Source organism: Mastigoproctus giganteus, chromosome 11 (assembly GCF_048544385.1).
Source record: "Mastigoproctus giganteus isolate SK-2022 chromosome 11, ASM4854438v1, whole genome shotgun sequence".
Classification (NCBI taxonomy): Eukaryota; Metazoa; Arthropoda; class Arachnida; order Uropygi; family Thelyphonidae; genus Mastigoproctus; species Mastigoproctus giganteus.
The window spans coordinates 11,458,025-11,473,978 of record NC_143585.1 but is presented as its reverse complement, the minus strand read 5'-3'; the positions used below and the strand labels follow the sequence as shown (position 1 = coordinate 11,473,978).

The 15,954-nt window shown below is 39.3% G+C and overlaps 1 protein-coding gene across 1 annotated transcript in view; it reads right to left on the bottom strand.

Annotated features, from left to right (window-relative positions):
• The window catches only part of LOC150077710 (retinaldehyde-binding protein 1-like), a 54,747-nt gene that overhangs the window by 404 nt on the left and 38,389 nt on the right, over nucleotides 1–15,954 (bottom strand). Inside the window, exons 3-4 of the mRNA XM_090384241.1 lie at nucleotides 13,299–13,495; nucleotides 70–183 (exon numbers count right to left, since the gene is read on the bottom strand). Coding sequence (XP_090240367.1) covers nucleotides 70–183; nucleotides 13,299–13,495 — 311 coding nt within the window. The remainder of the gene's footprint in view (nucleotides 1–69; nucleotides 184–13,298; nucleotides 13,496–15,954) is intronic.

Sequence of the window (15,954 nt, the reverse complement as noted above, 5' to 3'; positions counted from 1 at the left end):
TTCAGATAACAGTGTTTTGAGGGATGGAACCAAATTTTAACGTTAATTTTTAATTTAATGAGTGCTTACTCTTTTCAGGAGCTTCTTGCTAAGCAGGAGCTTCACAACAGTGTTGTAGAGAACAGAGAACAGAGCCGATTGATGCATAATGTGGAAATTCTTTACACGACTTGGAAGGCCATTCTAAAAGAAAGGAAGCAGTTTAGCAATACTGATGGTAATCACATGTGCCGCTACATAAATTATTATTATTAAATCAGTTTATTTCCCAAGAAACCAGGCGTAATTGAACTTAATTACTTAATTAAACAAGTTCACTATTTTAAACAAAATGCATAATTCCACACTGATGTGTTTCCCATACTGTTTTTTTTTTTTTTTTGAACTTTGCTTTGTTCTGAAATTCAATTAATAAAAATGGAAAATATGCTTTTTAATCATACCTAAAGGTTGCTAAGGTTGCCGTTGCAAATTTAACTCATTGTATAAGTAATTTAAGTGGATATTTTTGTTTATATTTCTTTCAAGTTGGATTGAACGCAAAATGGGCACCTGTTGAAATTCCAATGTATGTTTTGTTTGTTATTTGGTTTTTAGGAGCATTAGTAAATAAGGCTATATTGCTCCGTGAATATAGCGGTGGTCATTCCCTGACCTTTCCGCATCCTCCGTATTTGGTGGTCACGGGCTGAAACCACGATCTGGTCTTGAATCGTGTACTACGCACTGCTGCTCCTTCCCACCTGGCTACGGAGGCGCCTCAAATGTTTGAATTGGTTGGTTGAAATGAAATGAAAGAACCACTGTGTGTATTTTCTGTCCTCAAACTTCATATGTACTTTGCCAGTAAATAAGATGCAACTGGCCTTTCGATGAAACAAGCTAATAGATCTGTGGTGAGAAGAAAGCAGTTCTTCTGCATTCACATGGATCTACCTTTCTAATTTGCTGGATAAAGTAATTACAGGTTTTAGAAATAGATGGCAGAACGTACCGCTGTTATTAAACAATATAATAAGAAATATTTTCTAACAGAAATTTCCAACAAGATACAATTCAACAGAATTCAGTTCCCCTCTTTACCATAGGTCCATTTAACTAAGGAGGTATTACTAAAGGCCATTCTAGGTTCGATACTTAACGTGAGTATCGGGTGTAAACATAGATGTCTCATTTATCGCTAAAGTAAAGGAAATATTAACGAAAGTTCTTTTAGGAAAAAAGTAGTAAAGTTTCAGTATACGCGTATATTTCAACCTTTAATTTTGTTGCATCAAATCTTTCAGGTGTTTTAAGACTTTGCAGTTCCAAACCTTGGGAAATTTTCTCAATGATAAATGAGTTAGCATATACCATTTACTCAGGAAAGGTTTGAAATGAGCCTGTAATATTTTGTAATTCATTATAAACAGCTATTACTTCTTTAATTCACTTCAATCATCTACTAAACTTCAGGTCTCATAAACGTCTTGCTATACCAAAATAAATGCCACACCAGTATTGTAATTATGTTCTGTTTAACTATGTAACAAAATCTTTGATTTGAGATTTGATGACTATTTAAATGAAACGTTCTGTGCCCCCCAAAAGTCCCAGATTTCTTAAGTTGTGATAACTTAAGTTGTGATAATGCATCATGCGGATTCTTAAAGGAAAAAAACGTTTTTAAAAACGTTTTGATTCCAATGATGGACAAATAAAGCTGTAGGAACAATAAAATATTGAGGACTTAGTTTGCAGTACAGTTACGTTAAGATGCAGTACAGATGCTTATGGGAATATCACATTGAACCAAATGAAAATCATTATGTGTATTGCATTCATATTCATTTCAGGCAGGATGAACTTGTTTATAACTATCTATAATATTCAATTTTGTACATAGTAAAATGTATCATAGTATTTTCTAGAATACAATTTAATTCCTATAAGCAGGGATCACTAGAGTAATACAATATTTCCACAGGAATAAAAAGCCATTAGCATTAGCAGATGCATATGATGCACAAAAGGGAATCTTATACAGCTTCAGCCAGAAAAAAAAAAAAACTTCCCACATTTCACCCTTCCATTTGTTCCAAATGTTTGCCTAGCATTCATTTAAGCTATCAACTATCAGAACGACAGAAGGAAGTTTATACCACAAATGAACTACCCGCTCACTAAAGGAAAACTTCCGCACAACTATTCTACAACTGCCTTTCCTCAGTTTGAAACTATGCCCCCTCAGATTTGTAATCTGAGCAAGAGGAAGAATCACATCAGCATTGAGCGTGATCAATCCACTCAAGGCCTTATAAACTTCAATCAGATCGTCTCGCATGTGCCTAGTCTCCAGATGCTGCAATTTGCAGAACTTTCTTCATAAGAACACATCATTGTTCCCCTCATCAGTCTTGTTGCCCTTCTTTGTACTCGTTTTAGCAAATCTACATCCTTCCTAAAATGAGGCCTCCACACCTGTAGCAGTACTCGTGGCCTGACCATTGCCTCATAGAAGGGAATAATCACTTATCTTCTCTCTGCTCGCAAAATTCGGGTATATCATTGACAAGACCCTATTCTGGCACCTGTCTGCACTGCTCAGAAAACGTCATATCTGACTGCACATTACCATCCAGGTCTCTTTCATTCTCCACTACCCTGAGTGTAACTCCACTCATTTCGTACATTCTGGGATTATTGCTACTCATATGCAGTATTTTGCATTTGTCAATGTTAAACTTCAATTTCCACTTCTCAGACCATCTGCCCAACTTTTCCAGATCCAGTTGAAGCAGCATACTCTCATTACTGTTATTAAAAACCCTGTCAATCTTTGTATTATCTGCAAACTTTGACGTTAAACTTGATAAATGGTATTGAAATCATCAATGCCATTGATAAATATACAAAACAACCATAGGTCCATCACCGAATCCTGGAGAACACCACTAATAATATTAATCTACGAAGAGCGTGTCCATTGATTACATTACCACTCTCTGTCTTCTCCCACTCAACCATAATTTTATCCATTGTAGCAATTTGCTCTTTATGCTATGCTGCTCCTATTTTTACAGCATTTTTCCATGTGCAACAGTATCAAAATCTTTTCTGAAATCCAAGTACATGATATCAAAATTATTTTTTGCATCCACTTTCTTTGTGACCACGTCATATCCTCCAACCGAATTGGTCAGAGAAGATTTCTCCTTAACAAACCCATACTCTGTCTGAAAGATTTCTGCAGTCTTGTCTACATGATCCGGCAATGCATCTTTAACCAGTGACTCAATTATTTTAACTGGATTGATTTGGTAGTTGTTGGCGCATCGGCTTCTGTGGCCATATTGCACCTCCCAAGGTTTTTGCAGTACTTTGATCCAAGCCCGAGGCGGGAATCGAACCCGCGACCTTTGGGTTGCCGGGCAGGTACTTTACCCACTCGGCTAGCCCGGTCGGCCATTTTAACTGGAACACAATTGAAACTAACAGGTCTGTAATTACTCGTGTCACCCATTGATCCCCCCCCCATTTTGTGAATTGTAGATACATTTTCACTTCTCCCCTCTGTGGGGACTTCCTTTGAGTCCAAGGATGCTCTCCTAATCAAGTTGAATCTTCAGAGCACAAAAGGCCCTGAATCACAGAGCTCAACTGGACAAAAGTGTAAAGTGTATTTCGTGTCTAACGGCATCAGGGGTTTCCCTCTCGGCGTTGCTTTCATTGTGGGTGTACTAGTTGGCTGGGGAGGCCAGAGATTTAAGTGTATGGATATTGTACATGTGTAGTGTTGTGTTCTGTTGTTCATCTGGCCGTTTAGCCGCTAGACCCCTACTGTAGCCAAAGTTGCCCACACTTGGCCCAGTGGAGGCAAACCAGGTACACCAGTATTTTTAGATAAGTACTCTGGCAGGTACTGCCACCTAATTTCCTGAGATTTCAGTTGCTAGGACCTATAAAAATGGTGGGGGGGGAGATAAACGCTTGAATCTAGTTAGGCCGAAAGAGGTTGCGAGTGTGTCGAGTTTGGCATTTAAAATTTTTCGTTGTGTGGGGCATTCGCTTTTCGCTGGCGATATAGGTAAAGTAGGGGGGGAGAGACGGAAGGCTGGGAGAAAAAGACAGAAATATGGGGTCAATAGGGAAGGCGACCCCAGGTATATCAGTGGGGCATGCCCTTGCCCCACCAGAGGGAAAAGAGGGGGTGGTGGGTGGGGGAGGGCAAAAGGTCGTCCCCTCACCTCACCAGGGATGGGGAGTGAAAGTCGGCTGGGCAAGGGAGCTCCGCCCAGTTCGCCATAGCGGCCATTTGCAGTTCTCTCCAGCAAGTGCAGTCCGATGATGACTCGTTGGCGGGGCCTAGTCTTTTTCTAGGTGTGTGGGTTCATCCTGGGAGCGACGACATTCTGGCTGGTGCCACTCCCATTGGTTCCTAGATCGATTCTGTTTCATTTATTCTGCTGCATATTACCCCGTTTGTCCGTAGTATTGTGCGATCCTTTCCTCTGTGTTGATGTTTTATCAGTTTGCCTTTATTTATTATTTCTTGTCATCTATTCGTTGTGGATGGCTATTTCTGTTCGTCGTCTATTGAAGACGTCAAGTGCAAATCGGCTGAGGGCTTTGTATTCATCTTCTTAATCCAGTAGATGGTACTCTTGATTTTTCGGCAAGTATTGAATCTTAGTTATAAGTCTACTTCTGTGTTCTTCGTAGCATTCACAGTCATGCATAATATGCTGCGAGGTTTCAGGTTCTCCACAGGTGCATGTGGACTCTTCTATTATTCCGAGTGCGTTCAGTTTTGCTTTAAATGGGCCGTGGCCCGTCAGGAGGAAAGTTGTATTTAGCCCGGGATAGAACCACGAGGGGACTTTTGGGTACTGGACATTTTTTTTTATATTAAATCTGTTTATGATACTGTGTCAATCCCTTCCTTTTCTGGCGTATTATAGCCTTAGTTGCCAATGCGCTAATAAAACCCAACCAACCTGCCCTTTTATACATCCTAAAAGAATATTTCAAGGCATCAAACCAAATAGTCAACATTTTGGAGTCTTTACTACACCAGAGAGAGCTAATTACAGAAAATGGATCTCAACAAAAAACTATTTATGCAACAAGGGGGGGGGGCGCCTCAGGGTGGGGTGATGTCGACCACCCTCTTTGCAATTCTTCTTGAACCATTTCTTGCTGCATATCCAAATTTCTGCTCCTTCGCTGATGATTTAAATTTTTTTTATTATTTCAAAAGATCCCAAACTGATTCAAGAAATTAATAATCAAACCTCCAATCAAATTCAACAATTAATAGATTATTTACAACTAAAAAATACGAAGTCAGTCCACATGACAAATTACGAAGAGGAAGTTCAGGAATGACATCCGAGTTGTAGTTAATGGCGAGACGATTCCAAAAGTATCATCGCATACTGACCAAGGGTTAACGTGGGATGAAGATTTAAATTTCAAAGATCACTTCCTGAAGACAAAGAAGAAGACCTATGCTGCATTCTGGGCTATCCGCCAAGAGCTCGTAGGCTGCTACAACATCAATCTGCTTTGTCAATACATTGATCGGTTTCTCACTCCTATACCTTTATATGCATCTGAAATCTGGTCATCACACCTGCCTCTCTGCGTAAGAGATTCTTGGCGATGGAATACTGGATTCTGCGGTGGCTAAACCGTTTAGGAGGGAACCCGTTCACCATCTCCAAATCTATTCTTATAGTCAATCTAGGCATGACCCCTCCCTGGAAGCTCACTGTTCTCAAAAAAATCTGTCCACATTTTCTAAGCTCCTTACTCGATGCCCCATCGATAGAGGATATTATCTCACTTCCCAAAGCAAGCAATAGAAACCACCAGAGCGGACAGCGTCCCCTTAGGATAAAGCTCACTATCCTGGACTCCCTGAAAGGAATGTTCCCGTGTAACAGGATTCAACACTTCAACACCTTCTACATAGATCCAAATAAGTTTTGTGAAAATAGAGGATTCAGATGCCAAATGATCGATGAAATCTTGACCAAATCACCAGAGTTACTATAAAATGCGAGTATTATTTTTATGAGAAATATAAATAATTTAATGCAAAAATATAAAGGAAAGCAAATTGTAATGACAGAAAAGATATGTAGGACAACCTGTATTTGTAATTACAATATTAATTTAATATAAATTTTATTTTAAAGTTACTGCTATTAAGTGAATGTAATTTTCTAAACAATTTCATTATTTTAAATATCAAAAATCTGTATAAAAATGTACGCTGTATTTAAAAAATATATATTTGTACACCATCCTAGCCCACTGGGTGTTCAGGGGATGAACCTAAGGTTAATAAACAGATGATAATAATAATAATAATTATGGCTAAGTGTTTGCTAACTTCGCTCGCTGCCTCCTTTAATAGAACTGGATAAATCCCATCAACCCCGGTGCCTTTCTTATGTTTAACTTCAACAATTTCTCCTCCACATTGGTTTCAGTTATTACAAAATCACTAAGCTCCCTGTTAGAGTTTGATAAACATCTGGGCCTCCCTTCCTTGAATAACTCCTCATGTGTAGATGTAAAATACTCATTTAGTTAGGCAGCTATCTGAGAATGATCATCTACAGTCAATCCATTGATATCAAGTGGACAAATTTGATTCGTCCACTTCCTTTTAGAGTTTTAATAAGTAGAGAGGCCTTTGCATCCTTTGTCAAAGATTTCTCGTAATCTGCCTTTGCCGGCCTAACCTCCTTTCTGACTTGATTAAAGACTAGCCTATATCTACCATAGGGTTCTGTGTCGCCTGGTAATTTGTATGCATCCCATACTGTTTTCTTCTCTGCCACAACCATCATTAATTCACCTGACATCCATTTGGGCCTAAACGTAGAGCAGTATTTCTTAGTTGGAACAAAAAGCCTAGCAGCATCCAAGATTACTTCCTTGAATGCTTCCCATTTAGAATTTGCTGTTAGTAACATCATCAGTTGGTACTAGCTTATAAAATTCAAAAACTGTCTGAGACCACTGTAGCACCATTACGAAAGTAAAAACCCTTCCTTTCACCCATAATGTTTGTTACATCTTTAAGTAAATCCCACATCAGTACACTGTGATCACTGCCACCTAGTGGTTGCTTTGTCTGTAAATTCTTAATGCATGAATAATAACTGCTGATATTCAGATCAGATGAAGAGTATAGAGTGTGTGTTTAGTGTCAAACGGCACCAGGGTTTTCCCCCAGACCAAGTGACTCAATCATTTTAACTGGAACACAATTAAAACTACAGGTCTGTAATTACTCGTGCCACTCTTTGTTCTCCCTTTGTGAATTGGAGGTACATTTGTATTTCTCCACTCTGAGATGTGAAAATGTATCTTCAGAGTGTTACGAACTCTGGTTGCCTCTCTTACATTCTGCTGTAGAAAACAATCATGCAATAAATCCCCAAAAAAATTATGCATCATCAGCCAAAAAAAAACAGAACATTGCTCATTTTAACTGTCTATTCCTTCAAAGGTTTGTCGCTTTCTTCCTTGAATTCATTTAAGCTATCAACTGCCACAACGGCAGATGGAACTTTGTTCCAGCAATAAAACACTTTTGGCACATATATTCTGCACATCTAGTCTTTATTCAATTTGAACTGATGCGTCGTCAGGTGCATAATTTGAGCTAGAGGAAGAATACCATCGGCATCGACTTTGTTCAAACCATTCAAGGCCTTTGACACCACAACCAGATCACCTCGCATGTGCGTAGTCTTCAGCCACCGCAATTTACAGAAATTAAAGCCTTTCTTGGTAAGAGCATCCCTTTGCTTCCCCTCACCAATTTCATTGCGCTCTGTGTGCTCGTTCCAGCAGCTCTACACTTGTCCTTGCGGGTAGTACGTTTGGTAGATCGCCGTCCTCCGCACACCGAGTATAAAAGACCCGAGTTTGAGTCCCATCGATGAGAGCAGGAATTTTTATGAGTCCTCTTCACAGCGTGTCAGAGTAAGCCGGTCTCAGGCGAGGCAACCATGGTTTTTTGTTTCTCCTGGAAACTCAGTTTCTCCTCCATAAAAAGAGAGTAAACGACCTCAGAACATACGCAATTTATAGATAATATACGTACACTGAGCAAATGGCTTTAGTTGCCGATGCTCCTGAAACCCTACTACAACAACATAAGCAGTACATCGAAGCCTTTAGACCTGTATGCGGTACTAAAGGTGTGGCTTGTACATTGCCTTGTATAAACATTGAGAGAACCCCATGGTCTTTGCGGTCTGTCTGCACTGCTCAGAGAACTTCATATCTGAGTTCACAATTACCTCCAGTTCTTTTTCATTCAGCACTACCTATGTGTATTTGGTACTTTACTCTATATTTACTACTAAAGTTTGAAGAATTTTGTTTAATTTTTCAATATTAAACGTTAGTGCCACTAGTCACCCATCTGCATAAGTTTTCTTGATCCTGTTGCTACAGCAACAGGATCAAGAAAATATATCGGAAACAATAATGGACTCGAAACAGAACCCTGGGGGACTTTACTAATAACATTAGTCCGCAAAGAGCAGTGTCAATTGATTACCACTCTCTGACAGCTTAAATAAATTCAAGGCAGAACTAGACAAATATTTGGAGCTAAAGGATGGGTGCAACAGGAAGGGTATTTTTTTTGGCTCATGATGTATAAGCTTGCTTTCTTGCATCATATGCCTGCTTGCCTTTGAAAGGTCAAGTACAACGTAATTTTGCAGTTGACCTTTCAAAGGCAAGCTGTGGGGGATGAAATTTATTAGAGTGTCTTTTTTTATATATATGTTTTCGTTATTAATTATTGAATATTCTTTATTTTGTTTTGTTCCCTTATAACTATATAGACCTCTTTTTTTTCTCACACCTCCACTTACACATCTGACTTTGCTTCACAGGAGAATTCCAGATTCAAGGGAACTTCTCAACTATGTATAATTCCCTTCGGAATGGCTCAGTGTTCAAGAATAACAAAGTAACTCATTAATAAACAACAAAGTTTATTTACATATAAATATACAACATGAGATACAACTGAACTAGATAGCATGTAATATGACATACAAAGTTAAATCAAAGATACATTGCATATATTATTCTTATTTCTGTTTACCTTCACTAGCTAATCTGAGTTGACCATTATATGAAAACACCTGATTCATTCTTCTTCCCCTAACTAACTCCTAACAACTTATACATTCACCATACCTATTTCACTTACCCCTGGATACAATTCTGTTTCATATATTAACAATCAAATATGCTACTTTCATCATTATGCTCTGTGATCTCACCACACTGTTACAATATACTTGTAGACCAATCTTAACCTTCCTAAAGTCTCTATTTGTTATTGGTCTTTCAGATAAACCAACAAATCTTCATCAATAAAAACACTATATTCAGAATTGCTCATATAACTCACTTATCTATCATTAACACATATTCAGAATTGCTCATATAACTCAATTATCTATCGTTAAAATATATTCAAAATCCCTCTTTATACACTTTACTAGCCTTCTAACACATTATAGCTATTTGTACATCAATTTAATCTATTATTCATTCCTTCGTTTCCCTTGCATTATACATTAATCATTTTTAACATAATAAACTCTGTTAGTATATATGTACTTCAGAGATAATTTATTTTTCATTTTACTTTCTAGTGCTATCCCTTTTTCAATTAATTAATATACTATATCACTAACAGTCCTTCTTATTAATTTAGTGTACTTAATATATCGCTCACCTACTTCTATCTTGTTCCTTTCTTTTCCAGGGAGGTTTCAAGCTTCCATCTTAGACTCTCCAGGCTGTCTTTTAAGGCTTTCCTTCATCTTATTTCTTCTGAATCTGCTACAGATAATTTTCCGGAACTCTTGGCTGTATGGGTCTGGCGTCCTTTCTCCATCCTGATCGGGCTACTAATTTTTCGGCTTCGCTCCGTCTAATAGGGTTGGCACTTTGCCCTCGCTACCTGTTAGTTTCGATACAGGGGCTGCTTCCTACCGTCTGGGACATCGGAACTCAATGTCTTCATCAAAAAGGGCTTCCTCCTTCTCATCGAGCAACTAATTCCTCGTTTTCGCTCCTTCTCTCGAGCTACTAATTCTGCGGATTTCGCTCCTTCTCTCTCCACTTTATTAAAACTCATTCACAAGAAGAAAACTTCACAGGGCGCTACTCTCTCTTCTTCGCTCCACCTTTTAATTAAAACTCGTTCACAAAAAATATTTCACAGTGCTCGTTTCCATATGGGCCACTACCCTTGCCTTCCTCCATGACGGTTTGACTTTCTGCATCGGTCACTGCCCTTGCCTTCCAATGACGGACAGGCTCATTCTCCTTACACTCCATATATTCTAACACGTCAAAACTCAACTGTCAATGTTACTAACACATATTTTCCAACACCGACAAATATCTCAACCTTCCCTGTATTTACTAACCTATTTCCGCAAACACCGACAAAAAACTCAACTTGTGTTCCCTAACTCATTTCCATAAACACCCACATAAACTCAACTCTGTGACTATTTTTAACCCATTTCCACAAACACCGACAAAAATCTCAACTGTCTTGTGTCTCCTCCCTTTCACTCACTTTTTTGTTCAACTAAAGCTGTCTTTTTCTCAAGCTGTCTCTTCAGTGCTCTATCCAACTCCTCATTTTAAGAAATTTGTAAATTTTCCCAGGCAGTCCGCTGCTTTGAAGTTCGCCACCACCTTTCTGTTTCACTTAACACTTTTTCTTCCTAATATCCCAAAACTTGCTATCACTGACAGCCAGACGCCAGTCTTAAATCTCACCCGAGCATTTGTCCCGTATTTACCACCCGTCTCTTCTCGAGGTGTCACCGTTCAAAGGAATGTCCCAGCAAACTCGGTCCTTTGCCCTATTGTTCTTTCGGGGCCATAATTATTAACACGTACTCACCAATAGCCGCTGCTACCTGTTTCCATTGTTTTTCGTTTATTCCTGTGTGCTGGGAGCTGAAGTGCACCCCCTATTACCACTAGCCTTTGTCAAGCTTACCGCTCCCTTCTCTATTACCTTGTCTAATTAAATCCCTAGCGAGTGACCCATTATCTAAATAATATTCGTGACTAGTAATGTTTTGCTGCCCCATATTGCTATATCAGAAGCTTTACTTTAAATTAATCTCACTTTTGTATAAAATATTTTACTTGTAAGATTTTATATCTTACAAAGCGCAACATCGTCAAGTAAGTGCCAGTCTGCAGTTAACGCTTGACCTTCCTAAGGCTTTTTATCGTGTTTGACGTAAGGATCTTCTAAATAAACTTGCTTGTTATATTTTCTAACTTTAGTTTTCCAAGTAGCTTTTGTAGTTTAGTATCTATCTAGTTTTCTCTCTGACGAATCACTGTGGTTGACTGTAGATGGCTATTTGTCTTCTAACTTCTCCACTAATGCTGGTGAACTCCAAGGTTCAGTTCTCTCTTCCACTCTTTTCCTCTTGTACATTAATGACTTTCTTCCATTGACTAGAAATCCTATCCATAGTTTTGCTAATGGTACGACATTGCATTCCACCATTCAGGTTGAGAATCCTCGCTCTCAACAAACAGCTTCAAATTCTCGAATTTATGGGGCAAGTAGGCGCCTTCATAGTGAGGTGGGCAGGAGCAGTAGTGCGGTACACACGTTTCTTGATTAGACCGGGCTTCAAGTCCGTGCCCACCAAATATGGAGGATGCGGAAAGGTAAGGTCAGAGAATGACTACCGCATATCCCCGGAGCAATATGGCCTTAGTTTCTCCAAAAAACCAAATAACAAACAACAAACAAACGGGGAAAGTATAACTTAGTTGATTTCATTCCTTCTAAAACTCAGTCCTGTCTTATACCTCGCAAAGAGGATTCTTCTGCTCATGTGTTCTGCTTATGTTTGATGCCACTCTGATTTCTACTCAAGGACATTCGCCTCTATTGGGGATTACCTTGCCTTATGATCTCTCTTCACTTAAGCACAGCCGTCGTGGGAAACAAAATTGGTAGGATCGCACCAGTACCAGGTGGAAAAGAACTGAGTTCGAATTCTGTCGATGATGTTAGGGATTTTTATGGGGATTTTCATAACGTGGCTCAGGTAGTCGGTGTCAGGCGAGGGTAGCATGCTTTTTCTCCCGGAAACAAGGGTTTTCCTTCTGCAAACAGAAAACTGATCACAGAACACATAATTTACAGACAGCATACACGGATCAACATGGACTTAGTCGCAGATGGTTCTAAAACCCAATACCAACAACGCAACAACAGCTTAAGTACACAAATATAGCTTCCTCAGCATCAAAAAAACTGGGATTTCTCTTGTAGACTCTTATCGTTACTTTTCTTCCAAACAACCGATCACTATGTACAAATCTCAAATCCGCTCATCCATAGAATATTGTTCCCACATTTTGGGTGTTGCTCCTAAAACCTGCCTCAGGCTAGCATTCAAAAGAGTGCATCAGTTAGGTTAACCAATGACTCTCATCTCAGACAGATCTCTCCATTCTCTGTGTCATCAACGTTCTATTTCTACTGAATATATTTTCTATAGATACCTCCATCGATGCCGTTCTTCTGAATTGGCTTTTATAATTCCCGCTTTTAAAAAAGTAGTTTGAACACGTGCCTTAACCTCTAATCCTCTTACTGTCCAACGTCAAAAGCAGAGAACCAACTTTTATTCTTCCTCATTTATTGACTTCAGTTTTCTGGAGCATTCTTACTCTTCTCTCAAAACGAAACGAAACGAAAATATATGAGTAGAATAAGAAGGAAATGACTCAAACAGAAATCAGCAGTAGTACAACCAAGTAGTAGCAGCAGAAAAATGCGCTGATAACAACTGAAGAGCCCATTTCTATTTCCCCTTTCTGGTCATAAGCCGTGACATCTATCAAAGTATTGCATATAACTTTTGTGGCTGATGTAGGGCCGAACTCTTTTGCTCTTTGCACTTTCCAATGCTCTTTGATAATGAGGCACATTCATTTCTCATTCTGTACTCTTTTGAAGTCCATCATGTCTTAGAACATTTCCTTTCTCCATCAAATTATTTGTTAAAAAGCACTATTGTATGGTGATTTCTGTGGTGTAATTTTTTATGAGGGAATTGCTGTTTTCTATTTTTTTTTTGCTGTTTTTGCATTTTTTGGATATTTAATAGTGTATTTGTACTCTATAATCATTGAACTAAAGGGAAATTTAAGAGAAATTAATCAGTAGTAGAAAAAAAATATATGAAACACAGTGGATCACTCACCTGAAACATACTGAAGGTGTTTATTGATTTTCTGAATGGAAAATATTCTCTTATATGATTCCACGAAAACCCTTTAAAGTTTAAAATAACGGACACTCCGTTAATTGTACTCGGCGCGAAATGTAGGCTCCACTCCATTACATGCATAAATGCCCGTGTGATCATAGCCACAGATTGACTGGTTGGATCAGCAGAACCTGAAATTACAAAAAATGCAGAAAGTGTAGAGAATGTTGACGCGAGTTGGTTTGTACATTTTTCAGTGAAATATCCATTGATAGAGTTCATGCGAGTGACTTCTGTTTCTTAGTGCACTGGTGTTACCCACGAATTTATATGGTTGCAGAGTGTGCTTTCGCAGTCAGAGAGATAGTGCTGATATAGCAAATTTAAAAAGCATTCCAGACAGCAAGCTTAAACAGCGCCCACCCCAGAAAAAACAAAACTGAAAAAGTAAAAGCCAACTCTCATTTCATCTATTCATGCCCTCCAGTTTTTCTAGTATTTCCTTGAATTAATTTAAACTATATCCTACACTGAGAGAAAAGAATTCATGGAAAACCTGGTTCCTGGGCAACGCGACGTTGTCACCCCTCTCTCTAGTGGACGAACCCACCGTCTAGCAGATAGATAGGTACACTGATTCACTGTATTCACGTAGACGGAAATTCGGTGTCAGTATGGATAAACGTCGAAAGTTAACCAACTTCAAATGAAGGATGATAGTGGGTTCCTAGTTGCATGGGTCACTCTATCGCGGTGATAAAGAAATTGCACTTTCTCCGTTCGACAGTATCAGGAGTGTATCGGGAATACTCCATTTACCACTTACCTAATACTTCCTAGATCTTCCTTTTGCCTTTAGTACTGCTGTTATCCGATTTGGCATTTATTCAACAAGATATCAGAAGCATTCGATATGGTGCCAACTAAACTGTGTGTAATGCAGTCAGAAATGCAGGTATGGATGTGATTGGTGTATCCAGACGCCTGCTATGCCATTCCGTAGTGTCCCACAAGTGTTTTACGGGATTGATGCCGGTGGAGTTTTGAGGCCAATCGATATGCAGGAAGTCAGAACTGTGTTCCTCGAACCATTCCTGCACAACAATTGCCCAATGGCTCGGCGCATTGTCATATTGGAAGACACCATCGCCATTCGGGAAAAAGTGTAATTTAGCGGGGTGTATACAGTCAGCAAACAGTTGACGATAGCGGAGACCATTGATATATTGTTCCACATGGAATAGGCGTCCATGTTCCTGCTAGTGAAAAATGTCCCACATCATACAACCGTCTCCACCGACCTGCACTTTTGATACCATGATACCATGCATGATGGATCAAGACCCTCGTGTTGTTGATGCGAAATCCGTATCCGACCATCCACGGAGTGGAGTAAATAACATGACTTATCCGACCAGCACACCTTCTTCCAGTCTTCTAACGTCCAACTTGCATGCTTTTTGCCACAAGCAAGTCTTTTAAGTCGATGAACCTTCATTAGGAGAGGATGCCGTAGGGGTTGTCCGCTGGTATAGTTCATACGTGCGAGCCTGCGACGCATGGTCATGCCAGATATTGTTCCGGTTTACCCCATGTTCTATTTGGCACTCAACTCTTCAACAGTGCTGCGCCTGTCCGGCTGGACGAGGCGTCGGACACGGCGCTCACCTCTAACATCAACCTTTCACTGATTTTTGCGTTTTGCCTTCAGCTCGTTGTTTTACCATTTTGACTCCAGTCCTGGTAAACATTAATTATGGCGGCTCTCGAACACCCCACCAGTTCACCCTTTTGGGAAGTCGAGGCACCTGCTTGTTGAGCACCCACAATCTGTTCTTTATCAAAGTCCGATAAATCATCCATTTTGCCCATCACACTTGTAATTGTATAACCTACTGAACCAGTGGCACCTTATCTATGCTACGTTGCTCGACTAACACTGCACCTCGTACCTGACGTGGTCAACGGGTCGAGTTCAGTTTTCATAGGGATGGTCATAATTCAGTGATCCCTCAGTGTAATATATTCACGAAAAATATTTTGTTTCGTTATTTTTTTAACTAAAAAAACCACGGAAAATTACCACGCTGTAAGGAATTTGGACTAGAGGAAACCAAAGACTTCCAGTGATTTATGGAGTTAGGAGAACGATAGAGACAACAGAAGAATTTTACCGAATGAACTCAAGTGATTTTAAGCTAAACAAGATCGAAAATTGAAGATTAAAAATATTAAATCTCTAACAGGAAATATCAGAGTCGACATACGCACAAGTACCACATGTTTAATGTAACAATCATGCAGCCAATACTTAGGAACATCGGATGAGCATTGTTCAACCAACCAATAACTGGGATTCTCTCAGGGAAATACATGAGGCGTTGCAGGCTGTAATTACATATGGACATCATTGAGATTGAACTGAGACCACATATTTGTGCAATGAAAGAAGAAGTATTCAGATCGTTTAGATCTTTCCGGATACAAGTTTGTTCTATCGTTTTGACTATTCGTGATGTATCCAGTAATAAGAAAAGAACAAGAGGACATGGAGCGTCGAGGGCAATAAGATTATACACTAGTTGATCCCAAAGCATCTTAGAGAGTGTTACCTTTAGTTTCGATCCGGTGGACTATCTGACTGCCTGCA